The 25828-nt window shown below is 42.3% G+C and overlaps 1 protein-coding gene across 1 annotated transcript in view; it reads right to left on the reverse strand.

Moving 5' to 3' along the window:
* LOC126456638 (serpin B6-like) overlaps positions 1-19935 on the reverse strand; it is a 221195-nt gene extending 201260 nt beyond the window's left edge. The window contains exon 1 of the mRNA XM_050092381.1: positions 19693-19935. Coding sequence (XP_049948338.1) covers positions 19693-19713 — 21 coding nt within the window. The 5' untranslated portion in view covers positions 19714-19935. The remainder of the gene's footprint in view (positions 1-19692) is intronic.
* Positions 19936-25828: the final 5893 nt, after the last annotated feature.

Below are 25828 nucleotides of genomic sequence, written 5' to 3' on the forward strand. Positions count from 1 at the left end.
ACTGCAGAGAACCAATATTTATGGGTTATTGTGGATAGTTCTATCCAACAAGTGACCTTCCTGTGCCAGACCATATTTTCCATGGCCTACACCCAAACTTTAAGTTATATGCAATACTATACATCACCCGGGTACCATCACACTCGTTACGGCTGTGCCATGACCCCCATCACGTCATCATGATGACGTCATACCGACAATGGCTGTGGCATACTCCAGGCCATGCTTGCCACATAATGTCACTCAACAAGCAGACACACCACGTCTACTGCAGCCGTGCAGTGTTTTCTCACCTCATGACCACAGCATACAATAATATGACCCACGCGGTTTGGAAACACAAGGAGTACTACAACAGCCACAGCGTTGGGTAACCTACACTGATGCTCCATCCACCACAGTTACCACCAACCAAGACCCAACCACCGTGCTGTGTTCCTCAGAACCCCACTACAGCAATGCACCAGCCTCGACACCTGCACCGCATCCTGTGATAATCGGTCATGACACCCACATTAACAACACATCTGCTGTGACTACTGCTCCGTGACACCAGCTGCCGCCTCTATCATTGCCACTGGATGGTGTTCATGAACCCACCCCATGTACTTCACACAATTATAACAACCTCATACTGGTTCTGGCCCCTCGCCACCAGGCAGATTGCCACCGGCCACACATCAAACATCTGCTGCCGCTGCAAGTTGATTCTCCTTAAGTATGGTTGGCACTCTGCAAGTGCAAGATGCAGTCGGCCAGAATCACAGGCGACCATGACAAGTTTTTAGTGCCTTTGAACCACCTCCACATCAACATTGATCTTATCAGCAGCCTCCTATTGCATGAACCAACCGCTGACAGATATCAGACAGTGAAGACACTCATACTGCAGTGCCTGTCACTGGGCCACGATATCCCGTCAGCACTCTGGTACAGGTTACGCCTCCAAATCAATACAAACCTCTTACCAGATCATGCTCTCTGGTCACTATGGCTTCTCAAGCTGCCTGAAAATGTACAAACAGCCATGCTAATGCATGAGGACAAACCACTGGAAACCCAGTTATGCCTTACCGACTGAATGCTTGCCCTCATGAACATCACGCCTTGATAAACACTTGCATTGGCTCCAGCACTGACGACAACACCAGTTGCACCTACAGCCAGCCTCGGTCAGCCTGCGCACCGGCTGTGCCCGTGGACACCACAACACAGTGCCCACTACACAATGCCCGATCAATCTACAGTTGACGAGCTGCTCCAACATCAGCCAAGCCCTTCCATGCCACGCCTGCAGCAGCCTCGCAAGACTCCGCTGCAGTGAGACACCGACAGTCATATACCACGATGGACCCAGGCCCCTGCTTCACACTGCCTCACTACGAAACATGACTACACTCATCCTATCTCTCGTCTACATTATAACGGCGTTTGGCTCTTCGTCTATGACAACCATCTTAGAGCGTACCTCCTAGTTGAAACGTGCACTGATGTCAGCATGCTGCCACCTCAGCTGACACCTGGAAATCATATACCATCCACAATACAACTATGCATTGCAAATGATTCAGTGATTCCTATGATAGGCATGGCCTCTATCATAGTTCAACTGGACAACCACACCCCTCGCACATGGACATTTTTCGTGGTCAGCACTGTAGAGCCAATGTCGGGTGTAGATTTTTTTAAGGCACTATAATCTTCTGCTGGACCTGGGTAGAGCCTTACAGACTTGCTACAACATTGTGGCAGCCGCATGCCGATCAGTGGAGTAAACAGTGACCATCTACCAATGGACAAAACTCCACCTCCTGCTCTTCCTTCCTCGAATCAATGCTGGACCTCATGCTTAAGTGCCAAGCATTGTTCGAGGAATTTAAAACCCTGGCTGCTAGGTACACCAACCACCATTGCACCAATGTCAGCTCACGAGCAGCTAACAAAGACAGCGCTCATATGCCATGACCAGGAGTTTTTGGAGGCCCTCCCTTGGGTGCTGCTGGGCATAAGAGCTGCCTACAAAGAAGATCTGGTCACCTCGCTGCCAGAGGTGCTCAATAGGGAACCAATCACCCTCCCAGCAGTGTTCATGTCACAAACCACTGACCCCATGAACGTCGACCTGCCGGACCTAGTAAAACATGTTAGGCACCGCATCTGCCACGTTTGCATCCCCCTGCCATCCTACTGTGGTGGGGCAGGGTCAGTTGTATGCATTCTCTCTTTCACTTATCTAAAGTCCACCTACCTCGATATGCTTTTTACCGGCGTCCCTACACTCTGTAGTAGCAGATAATGCGCTAGGCAGTGTAAAGCAGCATTTATGAAACCACTACCCAATACCTACCACACAGCCACGAACCTACTATGCTGTCATAGTAGGAGGAGAGGTGATACTCCTTCGTGGTGCATCCCAGGTGACGGATAGGGAAGTCCTCATCGGTTTACTGGTGGACTTGAGTGAAATAAAATAGCTCTTGCAGACCAAACACACCCTCTGTGGTTAACAACCATAGTTGTAAATCGGAGCTTGCTCCAACTAAGGTTGACAACCTTCGAAAGTCAAAAATGGAAAGGTCTTTTAGGAAAAAAATTCCACCGTCCTGCTCAAAAAGGCAGGAAAAGGCTACATCGGATTCGGTGGGTAGTCAACTAGAAGACAGCAACGAATTGGAGCATTTGCAACCATCTAAATGCACGCTAAAAAACAAAAAGAAGATTAAACATGAGCAAATAAATTATATAGCAACACACAACATAAACCTACTACTTCAGACCGGAAAACTCAAGGAGCTCACAGATGAACTAAATAAACAAAACATTTTAATAACAGGGATCCAAGAAATGAGAAACATCACAGAGGACCCATTCGAATCACAAGGATACAGAATTTATAATGGGAAACCAGGACCAAGGGCAATGAAACAATGTCCCCAGTTTGGAACAGGGTTTTTAGTAAACATAAAAATAATAGGTTCAGTAACAGATTTCCAACCAGTATCACCAAGAATTGCGACTCTAAGATTTAAAACAATGAATAAAACCTATACAATAATAAATGCTCATGCCCCAACAAATGAAAAAAATTGTCTAACAAAAACAAAGGAAGAGGTAGATAAATTTTGGGACCTTCTAGAACAAACTGTGAACAGAGTAAATAAAAAGAATGTAAAAATCTTATTGGGAGATTTCAATGCTCAGTTGGGAAAAGAATGGAAATATAAAGATATGATTGGAAAATGGAGTCCACATAAATTTACGAACAAAAACGGTCAAAGACTTGTAGAACACTGCAGACAACACAACCTTATATCTAAGTCAACATACTTTAAGAGGAAGCCAAGTAAACTTAAAACATGGAAACATCCAGATTGGAGGAAGGGCGAGTGGCAGCTAGACCATGTCTGTATGGACAAAAAATTTCATAAGGAGATCCACAATGTTAAAGTACAGAGAGGAGTAGACACAGGCTCAGACCACTATATGGTTAAAATTAAAATCAGATTCACTCCACTGAAGAAGAGGACGGGAAAAACTAATAAAATAAAAAGGAAGTTTGACCCACATCAGCTAATTGAAAATAATATGTACCAACAAATAACACAAACCATCAAATTAACAGATGATCTAGAACAACTAGTGCCTAATCTTAAAAAAGAAGCAGAGAATCTAGCTCCCTTGAACCCATGAAGGAAACATGCATGGTGGACATCAGAATGTGACAAATTCCATGAAGATAGACACCAAGCATGGTTAAAGTTTCAAACACATAAAACTGAAGAAAATGCCATCAACCTAAAAAATGAAAGAAAAAAATTCACTCAAAATATTAGAAGAATCAAGAGAGGATTTCATAAAGATATTATAAACTTTATAGAAGGTAATTATCATAAAACCAACTCCAGGAACTACTACAAAATCTTTGGGAAACAACTACAGCAGTATGAGGCCCCTACACTAATACTGAAAGATGAAGCTGGAAGAATGACACACAGTAACAAGGAAAATGCAGAAATCATGGCAAAAGCATTTAACAAACTTCTGAATTGTGAGGAACCCAAAGAACTCTTACAAATCAACATAAATACCCCAATAAAAACCAAACCTAACAAACTAGACCCTCCAACTTTCCAAGAAGTAGAAAAAATTCTTAAAGAACAAAAAAATTATAAGGCATGTGGAGAAGATCAGGTTTTTGTTGAAATGTGGAAATATTTAAGTGACACAGTCAAGACCTCCTTACACATGGCTCTAACAAAAATTTGGGTAACAGAACGATTTCCCGAACATTGGACCACAGCTATCATCCACCCACTACACAAAAAGGGAGATAAGAGCAACCCAGACAACTACAGGAATCTCTCTCCCAGATTGCACATACAAAATTCTATCCAAGATCCTATATGAAAGAATCAAGGAGCAATTAGAACAGGAGTTAGGGGAATGTCAGAGAGGTTTCAGACCATGGAGAAGTTGTGCAGAGCAGATAATTAGTTTAAAATTGATCATGGCATACTACAAGAAACGGAACAAACCTCTGGCAATAACATTTGTAGATTTTAAGAAGGCATATGACTGTCTCCACAGACCTTCAGTATTAAAAATTTTAAGAAATCTAGGACTCCATCCAAAACTAATTAAAATAATACAACTCACTCTAACCAACACCAAATCAAAAGTGAAGTTTAGAGGAGAAATTTCAGAACCATTCCTCATAAAAACAGGCTTAAGACAAGGTGATTGCCTATAACCATTATTGTTCAACTGCGCACTGGAATACATAATGAGAGAATGGTACAAGGACAATCCAGAGAGGATAAGAATTGGAAGTGCAAAAGATGATATTAGCTTAAACTGCTTGGGATTCGCTGATGATCTTGCTCTCCTAGCCAACACCATTCAAGAAGCCAGGCAACAAGTGAAATCACTGCAAGAAATAGCAGAGAAAGTAGGCCTTAGAATATCATTTGAAAAAACAGAGATTATGCTAACTGATCCACCACTTGCAAACAAAATTACAATAGGAGAACAGGAAATCAAAATTGTTGATAAATTTGAATATTTAGGCAAAATAATAACATACAATCTAAATGAGAAGCCATCATGGCAGAATAGAATAAAAAAACTGAACTATGCAAATTACATTACCAAAACTACATACAACAAAAAAAGCCTATCTATAGATGCAAAATTAAAACACTATAAAACAGTTACACAACCAGAAATAACGTATGCAGCTGAAACTATCTTCAAAACAACTAATACAGCAGAAATTGACAGAATACTAAAAATAGAAAGAAGAAGAATTAGGACATGTATAAATAAACAGTATAAAATAAATGGACATTGGAGAATAGCATCAAATGAAACAGTATATAAGAAAATAGAACCAGTCATGAGCACAATCAGGAAGAAACGCATCTCATTCTTTGGACATCTGATGAGAACTCCAGAAAACAGAATTAGTAAAAAAATAGTACAAAAATTGTGGAATAGTAAGAGCGACATTAAATGGATCACAGAAATTAAGGAAGATGTAAAAGAACTCCAAACTACAGTAGATGACCTACAAAACAAGACAGAGAAAACCAGAATACTGCAAGAGCCGCAAACCAGACTACAAATTAAAATCAATAAAAGGAATACAGGAAGAGTGGTCTCAGATGAAGAAAGAAAGACAATATCTGAAAGAATGAAGAAATATTGGGCAGACAGAAGAGCAAAACACCTTTCATATAAGAATAGACTCTAATAATTACATTACCTAAATATCATATTGAGTTATTGTTGAACCAAATTGTATCCCTGTGTAACAACTTGTTTAGAACTTTGTATTTTTGACTAGAGTGGTCCAATGAAGGCCATAAAATAAATAATATAAAAAAACCTACCACACAGAGGTCGCGTAACTCAAATTGAAAGTCAGTTCCTGAAAGTTCATTTTTTAAAAATCGGGCAGTGCGAGGATGCAGTCTACTTGCAGAAAGCATTTAAAATTAGATTGAATCTGCTTTTTATTCATATGGAAACACATGAAATGGTTATCAAGTCCATATTTAATATGGTAATGCTCTATCATTCAAAGTTCATGGTCTGTGCAACATAGTTTCACTCAAAAAGCAGCCAGAATTTTTGCTAGTCTGACCAAACTAATTTTCACGTTCTACCTGGTACCCACCTGCAACTATTTGTGAGTTAAACATTCAGTCATTTCAGTGGTCTTCTTTGAAAGAAGTGCTCACCAAAATATTCCGTACAGAACATGAAACATGCCATGCAGAATTGTTACCATGATCAGAAAGTTCACATGCTCTTAACTCTCAAAGTATTTAATATAGAAACACCACACTTCCATTAAAATGTTCATAACTCCAGTTGCTTCAGTCACGAGGTATTCAAACCACTATTACCTCACTATTTCTTCATTTTTCGGAGTATTTTAATGGAGATATCTAACATGGTGTTATCCGTAGGCTGGTTAGCAAGCGACTGTATCGAACTATTATACTCACTGCCCACTCCACTATATTCGTGTGGGAACAGCTTAATTCTGATTGGCTGTTGATCTAAACGACCAATCAGAATGTTCCTTCCAGATAATTTTCACGGAAAAACTTGCCTTATCCAATCAATAATCTGATAGAAATTAAAGTCATTAAAACTTCAGTGTCTAGTACATTGTTTAATCAAAATGAGCAAAGTACAAAATATTCTCCAACTTGTTAAATAAACTTATTCTGCCTCTAACTTTCATTCTGGTTGCTTTTATACAAAAGCAAGCTCACACTGACATACGTCATCTGAATCATGGTTGCACCATAACTTTCCCATGGTCTATTTGTACAAAGATTTATGAAAAGAGACATGTTTTAATGTATGTCCCACATACACTCTCTCAATCATTCTCATGCACTCACACAACAAAATTTAATCAAATAATAATTTTGACTGCTTTTTGTATTATAAAATGCACAGTGACTAAAGTGTTAAAGAAAGAAAATTCTAATTAATCGATTTTTTTGCACTGTTAACTTTGTAATGGCTTCAAATGGTAATGCAAGTCAATCTGTATTTGTTTCTAACATGGCCTTAAAAAGCAAGCATTGGTTTTTAGGACTTTTAGATAATTTTCTTTGTCTCCTACACTATTATAAATAAAAATCTGAAATTTTGACAGCATCATTCCATTAATAACAAAAGGCTAAATTTGAACCATATCGGATAATAACTAATATGGATTATTTAGATTTGTAGAGGGTATGAATCTTCATATTGACTGATGATTACACTATGCAGTTTTCAAGGCAGGCAGCGTCAGCTGCGCTGCAAACAAAATGACAAAAAACATAGCCATCCTGCAGCCACTGTACCAAATGGCTGCGTGACTTACTGCAATGAATGTCATCTCGTAGTAATTTGCTACATTACACTACCATGCCAAACGAGCTGTCTTTGTGTACAAGGACATCCAATCATGTACACACATCATTCTCAGGACTGATGCCATCAAACTCGCCCTACACTCTGCATATGGTGACCCATACATGTTGAAATGAGGGCCAAACACTTTTGATATCATGCAAGCTGGAAAAAAGTGTCACTGAACTGCCTAAAACCCACGTGGACTTAAGAGGACACAACCTGTGTGTAGCCTCCACCATCCCCAGCTCCAGGCTCCTCATGCCGATTTACCATCAGCCTAGAACTGCGAGGCTACCTCCCAGAAGACCCCATTAACTTTTGGGCATGCAACTGCGCAAATGAAATTTTTTCCAGTGATATTTCAGCCATGCATCATGTGGCCATCTTCAGAGTGAGTTGCGGAACTTTAATGGACTATTCATTACGCCACAAGAAGTTGAAGATGCATACCTCCCAGAAGATTTCTGTAACACTGCAGGACTTATATTCGTGATTTGGGCCAAGTTCAGCAATAGACAGCTGGGCTACAGCTCGGTCTTGAGGTCATTACAGCACTCCATGCACCTTCCGGCCACAATCGACACAGCAGGTCTGAAATCAACTCTTTCTTCAAACAGCTACCTGCTTGTGTCGGCCCCAGAGCGCTTCATAATGATGACTTAGACTCCAGACACTGCTACCAGTGGAGAGACAGGCTCACTAGCACACACACGACCAGCCACCAGCACCTCAATGGACACTGTCACCACCTCATCGGCACTGCCACTGACAGCACGGGCCGGCTGCCCTTTATGGCTGCCCAGGCTCCTGGCAGACTATGATATGTGAGCCCTTGCCATCATCAGTGGGACAACACATCATGATGTACACCAGTAACCATGCTCTGCACTTGTTGGGGAAGGGGGGGGGGGGGGCTTCTGTGGGAACCACTGGCTCTACTCCCCAATAATATTGCTGCCCTATTGCAGCAAGAACAATTGTATCTTTGCCAGATAAGTTCTCTGTAGCACATGCTCTATACTATATGCATTGTGTATACACTCTGAGAATAAAAGTATTCACAGTAAGTGACAGGAGAGTGAGTGAGTGTTTATCATCATAATTACCACACGTGCTCCCCACTACCTACAGATAGTACAACCAACATTTTATTGGTGGTCACCTACAGTGTTGGTTTACACAATTCTTCCCCACCTTATACACTTCTTTCAAGAGGCCTACATTTTACTGAAGTTCTTTCTGAAATCAGTGAAGGTATTTTAAATCTGTCTTGTGACTCCAAGGAAATGCATATGTTTGCCACCAAATGTGGTTTGTTTTCTTGAAATAACATAACGTCAGTGGGCTTAATGATACTCATATACCATTTGGCTTGCTTTCTCCATCTAAAAACAGTTCATTACAAATTATGTTGACATTAATACATGAAATTTTTGCTCATATCAGGCAATGCCATCTGCTTGCAAGTTTTTTTAGACATTTTCTCATTTGCACTTTTGTTTTTTGTACCATAGTTGCAAAGACAGATTGTCAACTTACATCTTAACTTAGCCTTGAGATCTCAAAACTTGTCAGGGAAAAATGCTAAAACTTGTCTGGAAATCAGGGAAATATTGGGGCATTTCACATGGGGACACTTGAGGCAACCCTGGCCCCAGATGCTGTGCAGCCAGGGGTCCCTGCATGGCTTAAGACTGCTCTGAGGACCTTTGGATGAACTATGCAAATTGGTCAGACAGGGCAAATGGTGACATGCTGTTGAGGGGTCAAACATCAGGCTCAGAAAGTTCGTGACTCAGATACATAACAGATAGTTGACAAAACTGTGACTTTGTAAGATTACACTTAAGGCCTGCAGTGTACAAAATAGTAAAGAAAGAAGAGACATTGCATAACTGTTCTTCTGGCTTAGTGCCTGTTGCTACAATATCATTAAGATAGTTCATGCAGCAAGGAACATCTGCCGTAAGTTGTTTAAGAAAGCATTGAAAAAACAGCCAGGGCTCTAGTTACTCCAATTATTAAATGATGATATTGATAAAGACTGTCTCCCACAGGTCCAACCCCTCATCCAAGTCGTGTGAGATGGGCAACGGCATGAAGTAGGGGATTGCCTGTAGGAGTGAGGTACAGTGGGGACTGTGTATGCCCTGGGACCACTACGGTAGCTGTGAAGGTCCTACAGGAACCCTGAAAAGTGACAGCTAACAGAGCTCTGGTGAAGCTATGATTGGCCCAGCAAGCCAGTAGTGGATTATGATTTCTGCTTTCAAAAATAGAATTGGCCTTGGAAAGGACAGATTTAATCGATGGCATACTGGATATAAACAAGGACTAAGATTTGGAACATTAAATATACAGACATTGACTGGAATGGTGGAGGAGATGGTAGACATGATGGAAAGAAGGAATTTAGACCTATTGGGGTTGGCTGAAACGAGATGGAAAGGAGAAGGTAGGAGAGAACTGAGGAAAGGCTACCAACTATACTGGAGTAGAAATGAGGAGGGGAGGAGAAATTGAGTTGGAATAGTAGTAACAGATGGATTAAAAGAAGAAGTGAAGAGAAAAAGCGGTAGGATGATGAAGACCAAAATATCACTCAAGGGGTCGACCATAGAGGTAATACAAGTGTATGCGCCACAGCTGAGTTGCACTTCTGAGGAGAACCAAGAGTTTGAAGAGGAAATGCAGAAGCAAATGGGCATCATTGACATTAAGGTAATACCATCAGAGGCCTTGGATAGTGGCCCCAGTTTGCTGGTAATGAACCTGAGAAGGACTTAGGATAATAAAGGGACAGCAAACCAGGAAAGATGTGTAAGGGTACGGAAGTTCAAGGAGGAAGAAAGCAGGCTGCAGTACGTACAAGCAGTTAAGGAAAGCATCACAAAGGATGAACCAATAATAGTAGAAGAGGAATGGGGTATATTCAAGGGAACATCAGTAAGTGCAGTGGAAGCAATATGTGGGAGGACAAGCAACAAAAAGAGATGGAAAGAAACACACTGGTGGAATGATAAAACAAAGGGTATAGTACAGAAAAAGAATAGAGCCTTTAGGGTATGGTTCCAGAGGAGAACAGTAGAGACAAGAGAAGAGTATCAGGCAAGCAGGAAAGAAGCAAAAAGAGTGGTGCCGAAAGAAAGAAGAAAGTGAATGGAACAGTGGACCAGAATGATGTAGGAGGATAGCGGAGGTTCAAAAAAGGTGTTATATTGGATGATTAAAAGTAAGAGAAGAATGGTATGACAGATTATCCTTGAATGGTGAAGAAAAGTGGACAAGATGTAGAGAATAAGGAGGAACTCAAGAATATGTGGAAGGAGTATTTTGAAGAAATCCTGTTGTGTGCAGAGATTTTTGAGAAAATATTGGAAGTATGATTTTTGGCAAAATTAGAAGGAAAAATGAGAGAAGAGCAACATGGCTTCTGAAAAGAAGGCCCACAGTGGATCTAATTTTTTCTGTAAGACAACTGCAGAAACAGCACCATGAATGTGGAATAGTTTTTCTAATGACCTTCCTGGACATTGAAAAAGCATATGATAGTGTACATAGAAGCAAAGTGTGGAAAGCCCTGGTGAACAGAGGAGTAGCAAAACAGATTATTTGGAGGATAAGGGAAATGTACCATGGAAGTGTGAGCTGTGTGGAAGTGGGAGGAGAGAGATCACTTTGGATTGAACAGAGGAATGGCTTGAGGCAGGGAAGTGCACTTTCACCATTACTCTTCATTGTAGTGGTTGATGATATAATGAGTACAGTAGTGCAAGTAATTGATTAAGGGAAGATGAGAGCTATGGTGTTTGCAGATAATCTGATGATTTGGGGAAATAAGGAGGAGGAAGTACAAGAGCAGTTGGATGCATGGGAATGAACAGTACAAGAATATGGGATGAAATTTAGTGAAAGTAAGAGTGAGATGATTATCACAACAAGAAAGCAGGAGAGAGGAACAACAGGAATAACAATTGGTGGGGAACAATTGAGGATAGTGAAGAGTTTCAAGTACCTAGGAAGCCTGATACAGGAAGATGGAAAAAACAAGAGAAATAAACGAGTGGGGGAGAAAAGCAGAAGCATTTGGGAAGAGTGTCAGAAGCTTGATATGGGGCAAGGGTGTACCCAAAATCAGTAAAAAGTTTATATGCCAGTCATATTACGTCCCTATCCTGACATATGCATCAGAAACCTGGGTTATGAAAGGAAGAGAGAAAAGCAAAGTACAAGCTTGTGAGATGAAATTCTTGAGAAACAGTATTGGAGTGACAAAGATAGACAGGTTAAGAAATGAGAGGATCAGAGAGTTAATGAAGGTGGAACCATTACAAAAGGAGATAGAGAAATCAAGGCTGAGATGGTATGGACATGTTAAGAGAATGGAGGTGAAGAGGATACCCAGGAGGATACACGAGATGAAACTGGAAGGATAGAGACCAAGAGGAACATTGAGAGACAGATGGCTGAAAGGAGTAGAGGAATGTGTCCAGAAGAAAGGAGGAAACTTGACCAAGGTGAAGATGGAGAGATGGTGGCAAGACAGAAAATGGAGAGGCCTATGTTCCATACAGACCTGGCCAGAGGCTGAAACTGTCAAAGATGATGATGATGATATTGATAAAGACCAAAAGGTTTGTTCAATTAAAGCAGTTGTTTTGATGCTTCATCCAACAGAACCCGCTAAGTCAGTTCTAAAAACAATCAGCCCCTGAGCAATTCTGCAAGTAATTCAGCAGCTCGAGGCAGTGCTTTATGCTAACTTTTAGGTTTCTACAAGGTCAGAGCTGACCCGATGTTTTTTTTTTTTTTGCACTTCCTATTGAAATCAGTTGAATGACACCTAGTGATGTCAGTTGTCTCAATTTGGAGTTAATATGTTTGTGTAAGGACACAGATATGGGCCTTGCGCACAAAAAATGTGACTGAGCTGAAGATTTTAGTGTGATATGTGCTGTGAAGTTGTTTGCAAACCATAATCACTCAGAAATCAAACCCAAAAATGTAGAACATGATGAGGAATCTGAACTGACACACAATGCACAGTATCAGTTATAGAAAATTTTGAGTATGAAGATTGTTAACAACCAAATGTGTGATAGGACAATCTACATATTTGTAAGCCATGGCACCATTATTATCGAAGATGGTGACATTGCTCCATGCTCTGATTTGATGACACACAGTGTGGGGGACTTAAAAGGACTGAGCAATGTTTTGAGGGAGAAGTTTGGGTTGGTTACACAAAACAACACCCATTTTGCAGTAGTTCATTTATTCACCTAAACACATGCAAGGCTCACAAAGAACTGACATGGTGGAACTGTCCAAAGACAATGCTCAGAGTTCAAAGACGATGCTCAGAGTCCACAGACGAATGCATATAGATGCTGGTGTCAACCTCATCGGCGCCACATAGCCCCCCCCCCCTCCCCCCTCACAGTACAGAGTACTCTTGAGAGGCCGGGGGGGGGGTGACTAAGATGTTGACAGGGGAGGTCCCCGGGAGCCGGATCACAGTCAGCTCGACAGCGTTGTCGGGGAGCTGTGTGGGAAGATGTCGTGAAGGAAGGTTTGGCCACTGAACCTGGAAGTTGTTGAAGGCAGCCAGGCGTTGTACTGGGTGTGCTGGTCGTGCGGCGACAGGTAGGCCAGCGGTTTGCGGGTGGAATGGAGGGACGACGACGATGTCTCCAGTGGGCGTGGCAAACACACGAAGCATGTCCAGGTCAACGTTGGGCAGGAGGGGAACACATTTCACCAGGTGGCTTGGAGTGGTGGAGGTTGTGTCATGCGCACTGGATGAAGAGAAACACGCGATGAACAGTGTATCATCGCGCAGAATTATTGAGATGTCGTGGATTATGTCCAGGGGGACAGGCACAAACACCTCGAGCGAGGGCACGTTCAAGACGGGGGGGTGTGAGAAATCTCGACAGGGGGAGGCAGGTGATAGTGGAGAGGTCAAAGGGACCAGCGAAGGGTCCGGCGGCAAGGGCATGATCGTAGGTAAGCTCAACGTGGGGAGCTTGTGGTCACTCGACAGAGTGTGTGAGACCGGAGTAGAGGGTGAGGTCGGAGGAGAGTTTGACGATTGGAGCTGGAAGTCACTCGATTGAGTGTTTAAGTCCGACATGGAGGGAATGGTCGGAGCGTCGAGAGCCACGACAGTGAGTGGCGTGGTCATAGCCTGAATGGAGGTAGAAGAAGGCTCTACATGAGCAGGCTTAAGTCTGTTGAGAGAGACTCTAACAGCTGAATCTTTCATCTGGATGTCATAGGTGTTGGAGAACTCAGTATGGGCCGGTATATGGAGGTTGGAGGGGAGCACAGACAGTGTCATCTCGGAGCATGACATAGGAGGTTGATGAAGCGGCATCTGACGCGGTCCATGAGGGAGAGAAGCGGAAGGGCTCACAAGTTTGCCAGGGAGAACAATGTTCTGGCTGTATACGAACTCGGCTATTGTGCCTTTGAGGTCTTCCTTATAGATTGCACGAATGCCAAGTAGCACAAGGGGAAGGGCCTCCGTCCATAGAGAGTCGTGGCATCGGAGAGCTGCCTTGAAAGTGCGGTGCCAGCGCTCTAGCCCGTTACTTTGCAGGTGATATGCTGTGGAATGGATGTGCCGGATGCCGCATATGTTACAAATCTCGTTGAACAGGGCCGACTCAAATTGTCTGCCCTGGTCAGTCATGATGATAGCTGGACATCCGAAACGCGATACCCATGACTTGATGAAAGCTCGTGCAACAGTTTCTGCCATAATATTGGGGAGGGGGACAACCTCGACACAGAGAGTTGTTCAGTCGATAGACGAGAGAACATAACAAAAGCCGTTAGAGGGGGGGGAGAGGGCCTACAATGTCAATATGAATATGCTGGAAACGCCCAGGAGGGATCGAGAAGTCACCGAGGGGGGGGGGGGGGGGGGGAGGGGGGTGTGTGAAGTGTGCTTGTGTACTCTGCAGCGTTGGCATGCGATGCAGGAGCATGCCCATTGCTGGCAGTCCTTGTTGACATTTCTCCACACAAAGCACACGACTACGAGGCGGGCAGACGCTCGAACACCGGGGTGGGCTAAATTATGCAGTGCGTTGAAGACAGCTTGACGGAGCGTGGTTGGGATGAGGTGGCGTAACATGCCTGTACTGTCGTCGCACCAGATCTCACCAGAAATGCCAGGGAAGGTTGTGCGGACGAAGTGAAGAAGTAGAGTCTGAAATCAGGTTTTGTGTTTCCTCGTCAGCAGGTTGAAGGTTGGGCAGTTCAGAGAGGTCTAACAGCAAATGGACAGCATCGACTCGTGAAAGGAAATCAGCAACTATATTGTGAGCACCCTTTATGTGTCTGACATGTCTGACATTGGTGGTGAACTGAGATATGAAGTCCATGTGTCGAAAGCGGCGAGGAGGCGGGTCAGCTGGCGGCTTTGTAATGGCCGCAGCCAAGGGTTTGTGCTCCATTAAAACATAGAAAGGGCATCCCTCAACTTCAGTCTTAAAATGCTTGATCGCTTCGTAGACCACGAGCAACTCCCTGTCAAACACGGAATGTTTCCGTTGTGCATTGGTGAGCTTGCGTGAGAAGAACTGCAGAGGCGAAGTTTGGCCATCGATTGTCTGGCTAAGGACAGTGCCAATGGCAGTATCGCTCACATCTGTGGTGATGGAAAGCTGCGCATTGGGATGAGGATGCAGGATGATGCAGGTGTCGGCAAGAAGATGTTTGAGGGCAGTGAAAGAGTCAGTGATAGCAGGGGTCCATGGAACGGGCTGAGATGCCTGCCAAGGCGTCCGTCAGTGGAGCCTGAATCTCCGCAGCCCGAGGTAGATGTCAGCGATAATAATTAACCATCCCCAGAAAACGCCAGAGCTCTTTGAATGATGAAGGTCTGGGTAGGTTTAGTATTGTTTGTACTTTCTCAGGGAGTGGTGAAGTGTCGTCGGCAGAGACCCGAAAACCAAGAAAAGTTACAGCGGGTTGATGTAGCTGCAATTTGTCCTGGTTGGTCTAGATGCCTGCTGCCATGAGAGTGTTCATAACAGTTTGCACATGTCGAATATTGTCCTCGACGGAGGAGCTGAACACAAGAATGTCATCAAGATATGCAAAGCAGAATTTTAGGTCAAATAGCACTTTGTTGATGAAGGGTTGCCAGGTCTGGGCTGCGTCTTCTCGATGTCTTCAGGTGCCATGGGGATCTGGTGGTAGGCCCATTTGCAATCAAAGACAGAGAACGTGGTTGCACCTGGGAGGGAACTGGTAAAGTCGGCAATGTTGGGTATGGGGTAGGTGTCCATAATTGTTCATGCATTTAGTTGACGGTAGTCTCCGCACATGTGCCAGGACCCATCTTTCTTGGGTGTCATATGTATGGGCGTAGACCATCTACTGGCAGAGGGTACAATGACGCTCGAGGTTATTAGTTCAGAAATCTGTTCTTTAAGGTCGGAGAGGCGCTCGGGGCAAAGTCGACATGGGTTACCTGGGGACCTGGCGCGAGGTGAAGCTTGTGAACCATGCCGTTGGTTACAAAGGAAATGTTGCCGGCGGCACGGGAGGCGGTTTGTTTACAATGTGTGGCGGGTGGGGCAGGTGAGGTGTAGTCGTGTTGTTCGGAGCCACTCGGCGGATCTGACGGGAGCTGAGGCGGTGAAGTGTCCCAGGAGTCAACGTGACAAGATGGCCACCGGCCCGAAGCAGTGCCACCGTGGTAGGGTGAGCTCGGTAGAGCTCGTGAGCTGTTAGTGAGTCCATTGTCCGAGGGCGCGGCCTGTGGCAGCACGGTCGTGGGTGAAACGCTTGGCGAGAGTGCGCTGTTTCTGTTGTCAGTGGCGGTCACACGGCAGCGTGCAGGAGCTGAAGTTGCATAGTTTGAGGTGCTGTCCGCGAGGGGCAGGGTAGGAGCTGTCAGTTCAGGAACACGTGACGCTCGTCGCGCATGCGCACTTGTGTCCGGCCGAGTGTCAAACGCTGTCGTGTTAGAAGGGTGTGGCCCTGCAGAACTGTCAGTACACGATATGGCAGTCTTGATAGCACAGTTGTGAGTGGTAGTGGGAGGTAAACACACGGAGGCTCGATTGCTGGAATTGCAAGCAGATTCGGAGCACTTACCAACCATCGCTTTGTCCTTGCTGTAGTGTCTGTAATTCCTTTACTGCATTGGAGAGCTGGAGCTGTGTTTCGTGGAACCAGAGGGAGAGCTCGAAGTTTTCCTTGCATAGGTGAGCGAAGTGTTGAAGCTTGACAAGGCACTTGTGCATGGTTTCTTGTAACGTCGTTGACAGAGACGAGCATGTATATGGATGAGATGAGCCCGGACCGATGTGTCCTCACGAGGTGGGGGGTGGGGGATTTGGGGGGGGGGGGGGGGGGGGTTGCTGGACAGAGCACAGGGGAAACACGGTATTTCGCACTAGGTCCAGTGGAAGTTTGTGGTGTCGCAAGACGTCAATGCCTAGTATAGGTTTGTCAATTTTGCACACTAAAAAAGTCCACTCGAGTTTGCAGTTTGCGGAGAGTAAGACGATGTGGGAAGTTGAACCCGAGCATTGTAGTTTAGTTGAATTCGCAGCTTAAAGTGAAGTATGATGAGGGCGGATGTTCGACGACACTAAGGATGTAGGCAGCAGCGAATCATGGGCACCTGTGTCCACTAGCAAAAGGTATCCCAACAAAATGTCTTTAATGTAAAGTCGTTCACAATTATCCGGTCGTTCATGGGCAGAATGGAGCACTGGGGGGTACCTGACATGTGCGCAGGAGGCGGCACCCAGACCTACTTGTGACTGGCGTTTTGGAAGTAGCAGGGTGGTCTGCAGTTCCATGCTGCCTCACCAAACTGTGTGTGGAAGTAACAGTACGAGTAGTGCAGTTGCATTTCCTGCGGAAAGTTCATTGCCAGTGGTGGTGATCAATGTTCGGTGGGCGCAGCAGGTTCGGTTGCAGGAGGGGGCGTGACCGTGGGCAGAGTCGGTGACATCCCAGTTGCTTGTTTACTGCTTCCCGGAGTGAGCGGAACGGTCAGCACAGTATGGCCCCGGCCGCAGGGCGATGAGCATGAACCTGAGACTTGTCAGGTAGGCAATGGCTGGTGAAATAGAGCAGTGATGCATCGTGTAGCTTGTCAGCAATTGTCATTCTTTGCTCAACAGTTTCAGGAGACCTCTGAGCCAGAGCAAAGCGGATGTGAGGAGATAGTTTATCTGACAAGATGGCGAGGAGAGCTGTGTCAGAGAATAGATCGGCGCTGACCAGGGCACATAGCCATCTCCAGAGCTGGGAAGGTTTGTCGTTGCCTAGTTGCTCGACGTGGAGCACTTGGATGAGTCTGGGGCGTCGACCAGATCAGCAATCAAGTCCTCCTGGTCGTGCAGGTGGGTGGTGATGCACAGAAACCTGGTTGACTCATCAAGTTTGTAATGGTCGAACACTTTGTCCACAATTTTGAACCACGTTGTTGCTTTCTCAGGATTACACAGCAGCAGCATCGGTAAGCGTTGCAGAATGTTCAGAAGAACAGGTTGAGTTAAGTTCGTCGGGGCACTGCCTGAATTGAGCTGTTGTTGCTGTAGTATTCCAGGAGAGTATGTCTCCAGGGGATGTGGCAACGATGGCTGTTCGGGTGGCAGCGTGAAGGTGACACATTGTGGTTGAGCGCAACCCGTCGCGACGCGAAAGGCCGACGTGGGTGAGACATCGTAATGTGTCGATAGCAGTTGCGGAAGCTCAACATGTTGCTGGTGTGTTCAGATTGATGAGTCGCGCAACACCAACGCAGATGAGACATTAAGATGTACCGAGAATGGTATTGGAAGCTCGACTGGAGTCGGCGTGTGTGCGACAGGAGAGAAAAAGATCAAAGTTCCATAATGCGTGTTAGTCCTCAGAAAGCTTGACTTATGATCAGAGCCAGGGCCACCCAAGTTGCAGGGAGGCTGCACAGGTGCAGATTGTCCAGAAGCACAGTGTGGGAAATGATGTCGAGTGTTGGATGGAATGTGTCAGTGTTCACTGTTCATAGTCACTCCACTCAAAACGGTGTGCGGATAAGGTGAATGTCATGGCACAAAACAATGATGCATAGCAATGGCACAGAGGTAGAGGTCAGGCACAGATAACAAGTTATTGTTCCTGCTGCAGGCCGAGGTATCAAAATAGGATGACATGTGCTGGTGCTGAACCAAGGCAGGCACGTGCGTGGTAGGATGCTGAGGAGGTAGACCTGTAAACGAAGTAGTTCTGGCCACGTGACAGGTATCCACGTGGTATTGCATGGATTGTGGCATAGCAAATTGTTGTCCTGGTGGTAGTAGGTTGTCCGACAAAGCTTATGCACAAAACGGCATTGGTCCTGCACTGCACGGAGATCCATAAGAGGTAACTGCAGAGTCGATGAGGGAGGGCACATGTGGCGGAAACATAGGCATTTGATTGCCAGAGTCATACGCACTTATAACCACACTTACTCTTGCACGCTCGAATGCTTCAGTGACATCAGGTATAGTATCCTCATAAGCCCAGCTCTCATTGTCTACTGTTTGAGATTGTGGGGGCTCAAAATCTCTTATATGTTATTTGTCAGAATCATTAGACTCATAATTAAGAGTCTATCACCCATTGTCTTACTGTCAGAAATTCTAAGATGACTTTCAACACATTAACCTTTCTATTGATTACAAATTAAGGATGTCAACCATTTAAATATCTGTGGAGCATTAAATAAGTGGTTTACTCGATATGATCAACATATAAAAGGTTAACAGTCTAAATGTATGAGCCATTTTGCAAGAATAATAATTCATGAGTCTCCATTATTTCTTGATTCATGCCATACTAATAATGTACAACAATCAGACATGGGAGGCATTCAAAAGTAAATATTTCTACATTCACATAACCACAAAAGTTATAGTTTAACAATACACTGAATAAAGGAAGGGCAGGCACTTATCTATCGCGGAGAGATGTATGGAGAAGAGATACAAATAACAAAACCTGTGATTTTGTGATGCACACATTGTTTCACTGTATATGAGTAGCTGCTTTTCTCTGATTCTACACACTGCTACAACCATGAGTTTCTATTACTTTTCTCATGAATATTAACTTATGACTGGTTTCCATCCAAAATCCTTACTTCACTGCTAAATGATTATGATGGTAAGATTATACCAGTTAATATCTTGGAGAGAATACTGTCAACATAAATTAAATGAAATAATACTGCTTTCTTTGAGAACTATATCTAGGAATGTTTCTACTTACACTTAATGGTCCTTTTGTCATTGCTTCACTTGCATCAGGTAGAGTATCCCCACAAGCCTGACTCTCATTGCCTACTGTTTGAGATTGTGAGGGATCAAAATCTCTTGTACATTGTTTGTCAGAATCATTAGACTCAAAATTATGAGCCTCTGTATTCTCCAATGTCTCAGTCTCAGAAATAATAAGATGACTTTCAACACATTCACCTTTCTTTTGATTACTGAGTATGGATTTCAACCGTTTAAATATCTGTGGAACAGTAAATAAGTGGTTTATTCAATATGTTCAACATCTAAAATGTTCACAGTCTATATATATAAGCGAATTTGCAAGAATAATAGCTCATGAGTATCCATTATTCCTTCATTGATGTCATACTAATAATGTACAACACTCAGACATGGGAGGCATTCAAAAGTAAATACTTCTACACTCACATTACCACAAATGTTATAGTTTAACAATACACTGAATACAGGGAGGGCAAGCACTTATCAATCGTGGAGATATGTATGGAGAAGAGATACACATAACAAAACCTGTGATTGTGTAATGCACACATTGTTTCACTGTATATGAATACCGTATTTACTCGAATCTAAGCCGCACTCGAATCTAAGCCGCACCTGAAAAATGAGACTTGAAATAAAGGGAAAAAAAATTTCCCGTAAGCCACACCTGAAATCTGAGACTCGAAATTCAAGGGCAGAGAAAATTTTTAGGCCGTACCTCCAAATCGAAACAAAGTTGGTCCATTCTAATACGAGACACAATTTGGGTATAATGAATGACGATACAGCTACAGTAGTTTGGTTCGAGTCGTAAGCATAGCAGTTAAGCTTTACCACGTAGCCATTGCTACGCGTCAGGCGCTCCGTCCGTATTTATATGGGTACCCTTCCTTTTTCACGTGCTTCGTCTGGTTTGGATCGATTGCTTATTTTGCTTTGATCTGATAAGTGCCGTTTTCTTTGTTATGGGTGTTTACGTCACTCTAAGCTGAAAATGCATTACTGTGCTGTGTTATACATTGTTTGTCGCATTCTGATAGTGCGTGTTTACGGCCTGTCGCCGCTCTCGGCATGGCTTACTTTTATGCGCGCTACCGCCGCTTACAATTAAAAACAATGGAGAGGAATCATCTCATTAGCGAAACAATGGCAAGAGACTGCTATTTGTTGTTACTTACACTGCTGCTTTCTTTGATAATGGTCAACAAGAACCAAATAATAGACTGCGTATGATAGAACATGTTCTGAACAAGAGTTAGGTGAAAATTTTTCCTCGTTTGAAAATCTTTGCGGCCGCTTCTTTAGAACGTCAAATTCTGCACAGAAATTAGAGTTGTCTTAGATTTAAAAATCTAGTCAGTTGCCGTGCTTCATTTCTGACTGTATCACTATTGAGCATAAGAATAATAAATAAACATGACACGATACGTATATTCTTCCGCGTTTGCTGTTGTCTCTAGTTTCGTAGTTTATTAGGCAGACATGATTTAAACGAGATAGCAGGAAACACGAAAGAATACATGGTAAAATGTTTATATTCGTATTACTCTTATGGTGAAGAGAATACTGCACATGATTCACATTTCATCAGGTTCCTATTAGCAACCATCTCTTCTCACAGGTAGGAAAAAATTCAGAACTTAGAGTTGGCCATATTGACAAACATCTCAAACAGTTTGCCAGTCGTATTTTCGTAGTACATTGAAATTCTGCTACATTCGAAGATGAACAATTCGGAATTTGTATTATTTCGTTGGATAATGTATGAAAATGCAGTGGTCGAAACTCGGGGCAGAGGAAAAAAGCTCGTGTTCCATCTTTTTTTTTGTTTTAGTTATTTACTGACGCATTGGTATTGGTGCCAGTATTTACCTTTGTGCCTACAAAGCATGCCTGCGTAGCGCTACACATATATTCGATGGCAGAAGTTAGTTGTGGTGGCACCTACCAACATTTTTCAGAACTTCCGCTTGCTTTGCACTTGATTCAAAGCCGCAGGCGGTTTTTTGGATTACAAAAACCGGAAAAAAAGTGCCGCTTAGATTCGAGTAAATACGGTAGCTGCTTTTCTCTGATTCTACACACTGCTACAACCATGAGTTTCTGTTACTTTTCTCATGAATAGTAACTTCTGACTGGTTTCATCAAAAACCCTTACTTCACTGCAAAATGATTCTGTTTGTGAGATTATACCAATTAATATCTTAGAAAGACTACCGTCAACATAAATTAAGCGATACCATACTGCTTCCTTTGATAACTATATCTAGGAATGTTTCTACTTACACTTAATGGTCCTTTTGTCATTGGTTCAGTCACATCAGGTAGAGTATCCTCACTAGCCCGGCTCCCATTGTCTACTGTTTGAGATTGTGTGGGCTCAAAATCTCTTATATGTTGTTTGTCAGAATCATTAGACTCAAAAGTATGAGCCTCTGTTTCCTCAACTGTCTTAGTCTGAGAAATTATAAGGTGACTTTCTCCACATGCACCTTTCTTTTCATTACTGAGTATGGATGTCTTCTGTTTAAATATCTGTGGAACAATAAATAAGTGTTTTATTCAATATGACCAACCTCTAAAATGTTAACAGTCTAGATATATGAGTAAATTTGCAAGAATAATTGCTCATGAGTCTCCATTACTCCTTCATTCGTGTCTTACTAATAATGTACAACACTCAGACATGGGAGGCATTCAAAAGTAAATATTACTACACTCACATTACCACAAATGTTGTAGTTTAACAATACACGGAATAGAGGGAGGGCAAGCACTTATCGATCGTGGAGATATGTATGGAGAAGAGATACACATAACAAAACCTGTGATTGTGTAATGCACACATTGTTTCACTGTATATGAGTAGCTGCTTTTCTCTAATTCTATACACTGCTACAACCAAGAGTTTCTATTACTTTTCTCATGAATATTAACTTCTGACTGGTTTCCATCCAAAATCCTTACATCACTGCTAAATGATTCTGATGGTAAGATTATACCAGTTAATATCCTGGAGAGAATACTGTCAACACAAATTAAGTGAAATAATGCCGCTTTCTTTGTGAACTATATCTAGGATTTTTCTACTTACACTTAATGGTCCTTTTGTCATTGCTTCACTTGCATCAGGTAGAGTATTCCCACAAGCCTGACTCTCATTGTCTACTGTTTGAGATTGTGAGGGATCAAAATCTCTTGTATGTTGTTTGTCAGAATCATTAGACTCAAAATTACGAGCCTCTGTATTCTCCAATGTCTCAGTCTCAGATATTATAAGATGACTTTCAATACCTTCACCTTTCTTTTGATTACTGAGTATGGATATCATCCGTTTAAATATCTGTGGAACAGAAAATAAGTGGTTTATTCAATATGTTCAAGAGCTAAACTGTTCACAGTCTATATATATAAGCGAATTTGCAAGAATAATAGCTCATGAGTATCCATTATTCCTTCATTGATGTCATACTAATAATGTACAACACTCAGACGTGGGAGGCATTCAAAAGTAAATACTCCCACATTCACATTACCAGAAACGTTATAGTGTAACCATACAATGATTAAAGAGAGGGCTGGCACTTATCTATGGTGGAGACATGTATGGAGAAGAGATACACATATCAAAACCTGTGACTGTGTGATGCACACATTGTTTCTTTGTAAATGAGTAGCTTCTTTTTTTCTGATTCTACTGACTCCTACAACCATGAATTTCTTTTACTTTTCTCTTGAATAGTAACTTCTGACTGGTTTCATCAAAATCCCTTACTTCACTGCAAAATGATTCTGTTTGTGAGATTATACCAATTAATATCTTAGAAAAACTACCATCAACATAAATTAAGCGATACCATACTGCTTCCTTTGATAACTATATCTAGGAATGTTTCTACTTACACTTAATGGTCCTTTTGTCATTGGTTCAGTCACATCAGGTAGAGTATCCTCACTAGCCCGGCTCCCATTGTCTACTGTTTGAGATTGTGTGGGCTCAAAATCTCTTATATGTTGTTTGTCAGAATCATTAGACTCAAAAGTATGAGCCTCTGTTTCCTCAACTGTCTTAGTCTGAGAAATTATAAGGTGACTTTCTCCACATGCACCTTTCTTTTCATTACTGAGTATGGATGTCTTCTGTTTAAATATCTGTGGAACAATAAATAAGTGTTTTATTCAATATGACCAACCTCTAAAATGTTAACAGTCTAGATATATGAGTAAATTTGCAAGAATAATTGCTCATGAGTCTCCATTACTCCTTCATTCGTGTCTTACTAATAATGTACAACACTCAGACATGGGAGGCATTCAAAAGTAAATATTACTACACTCACATTACCACAAATGTTGTAGTTTAACAATACACGGAATAGAGGGAGGGCAAGCACTTATCGATCATGGAGATATGTATGGAGAAGAGATACACATAACAAAACCTGTGATTGTGTAATGCACACATTGTTTCAATGTATATGAGTAGCTGCTTTTCTCTAATTCTATACACTGCTACAACCAAGAGTTTCTATTACTTTTCTCATGAATATTAACTTCTGACTGGTTTCCATCCAAAATCCTTACATCACTGCTAAATGATTCTGATGGTAAGATTATACCAGTTAATATCCTGGAGAGAATACTGTCAACACAAATTAAGTGAAATAATGCTGCTTTCTTTGTGAACTATATCTAGGAATTTTTCTACTTACACTTAATGGTCCTTTTGTCATTGCTTCACTTGCATCAGGTAGAGTATCCCCACAAGCCTGACTCTCATTGTCTACTGTTTGAGATTGTGAGTGATCAAAATCTCTTGTATGTTGTTTGTCAGAATCATTAGACTCAAAATCACGAGCCTCTGTATTCTCCAATGTCTCAGTCTCAGATATTATAAGATGACTTTCAATACCTTCACCTTTCTTTTGATTACTGAGTATGGATATCATCCGTTTAAATATCTGTGGAATAGAAAATAAGTGGTTTATTCAATATGTTCAAGAGCTAAACTGTTCACAGTCTATATATATAAACGAATTTGCAAGAATAATAGCTCATGAGTATCCATTATTCCTTCATTGATGTCATACTAATAATGTACAACACTCAGACGTGGGAGGCATTCAAAAGTAAATACTCCCACATTCACATTACCAGAAACGTTATAGTGTAACCATACAATGATTAAAGAGAGGGCTGGCACTTATCTATGGTGAAGAGATGTATGGAGAAGAGATACACATATCAAAACCTGTGACTGTGTGATGCACACATTGTTTCTTTGTAAATGAGTAGCTTCTTTTTTCTGATTCTACTGACTCCTACAACCATGAATTCCTTTTACTTTTCTCATGAATAGTAACTTCTGACCGGTTTCATCAAAAACCCTTACTTCACTGCAAAATGATTCTGTTTGTGAGATTATACCAATTAATATCTTAGAAAGTCTACCGTCAACATAAATTAAGCGATACCGTACTGCTTCCTTTGATAACTGTATCTAGGAATGTTTCTACTTACACTTAATGGTCCTTTTGTCATTGGTTCAGTCACATCAGGTAGAGTATCCTCACTAGCCCGGCTCCCATTGTCTACTGTTTGAGATTGTGTGGGCTCAAAATCTCTTATATGTTGTTTGTCAGAATCATTAGACTCAAAAGTATGAGCCTCTGTTTCCTCAACTGTCTTAGTCTGAGAAATTATAAGGTGACTTTCTCCACATGCACCTTTCTTTTCATTACTGAGTATGGATGTCTTCTGTTTAAATATCTGTGGAACAATAAATAAGTGTTTTATTCAATATGACCAACCTCTAAAATGGTAACAGTCTAGATATATGAGTAAATTTGCAAGAATAATTGCTCATGAGTCTCCATTACTCCTTCATTCGTGTCTTACTAATAATGTACAACACTCAGACATGGGAGGCATTCAAAAGTAAATATTACTACACTCACATTACCACAAATGTTGTAGTTTAACAATACACGGAATAGAGGGAGGGCAAGCACTTATCGATCGTGGAGATATGTATGGAGAAGAGATACACATAACAAAACCTGTGATTGTGTAACGCACACATTGTTTCACTGTATATGAGGAGCTGCTTTTCTCTGATTCTACAC

This window comes from Schistocerca serialis, chromosome 2 (genome assembly GCF_023864345.2).
Source record: "Schistocerca serialis cubense isolate TAMUIC-IGC-003099 chromosome 2, iqSchSeri2.2, whole genome shotgun sequence".
Lineage (NCBI taxonomy): Eukaryota > Metazoa > Arthropoda > Insecta > Orthoptera > Acrididae > Schistocerca > Schistocerca serialis.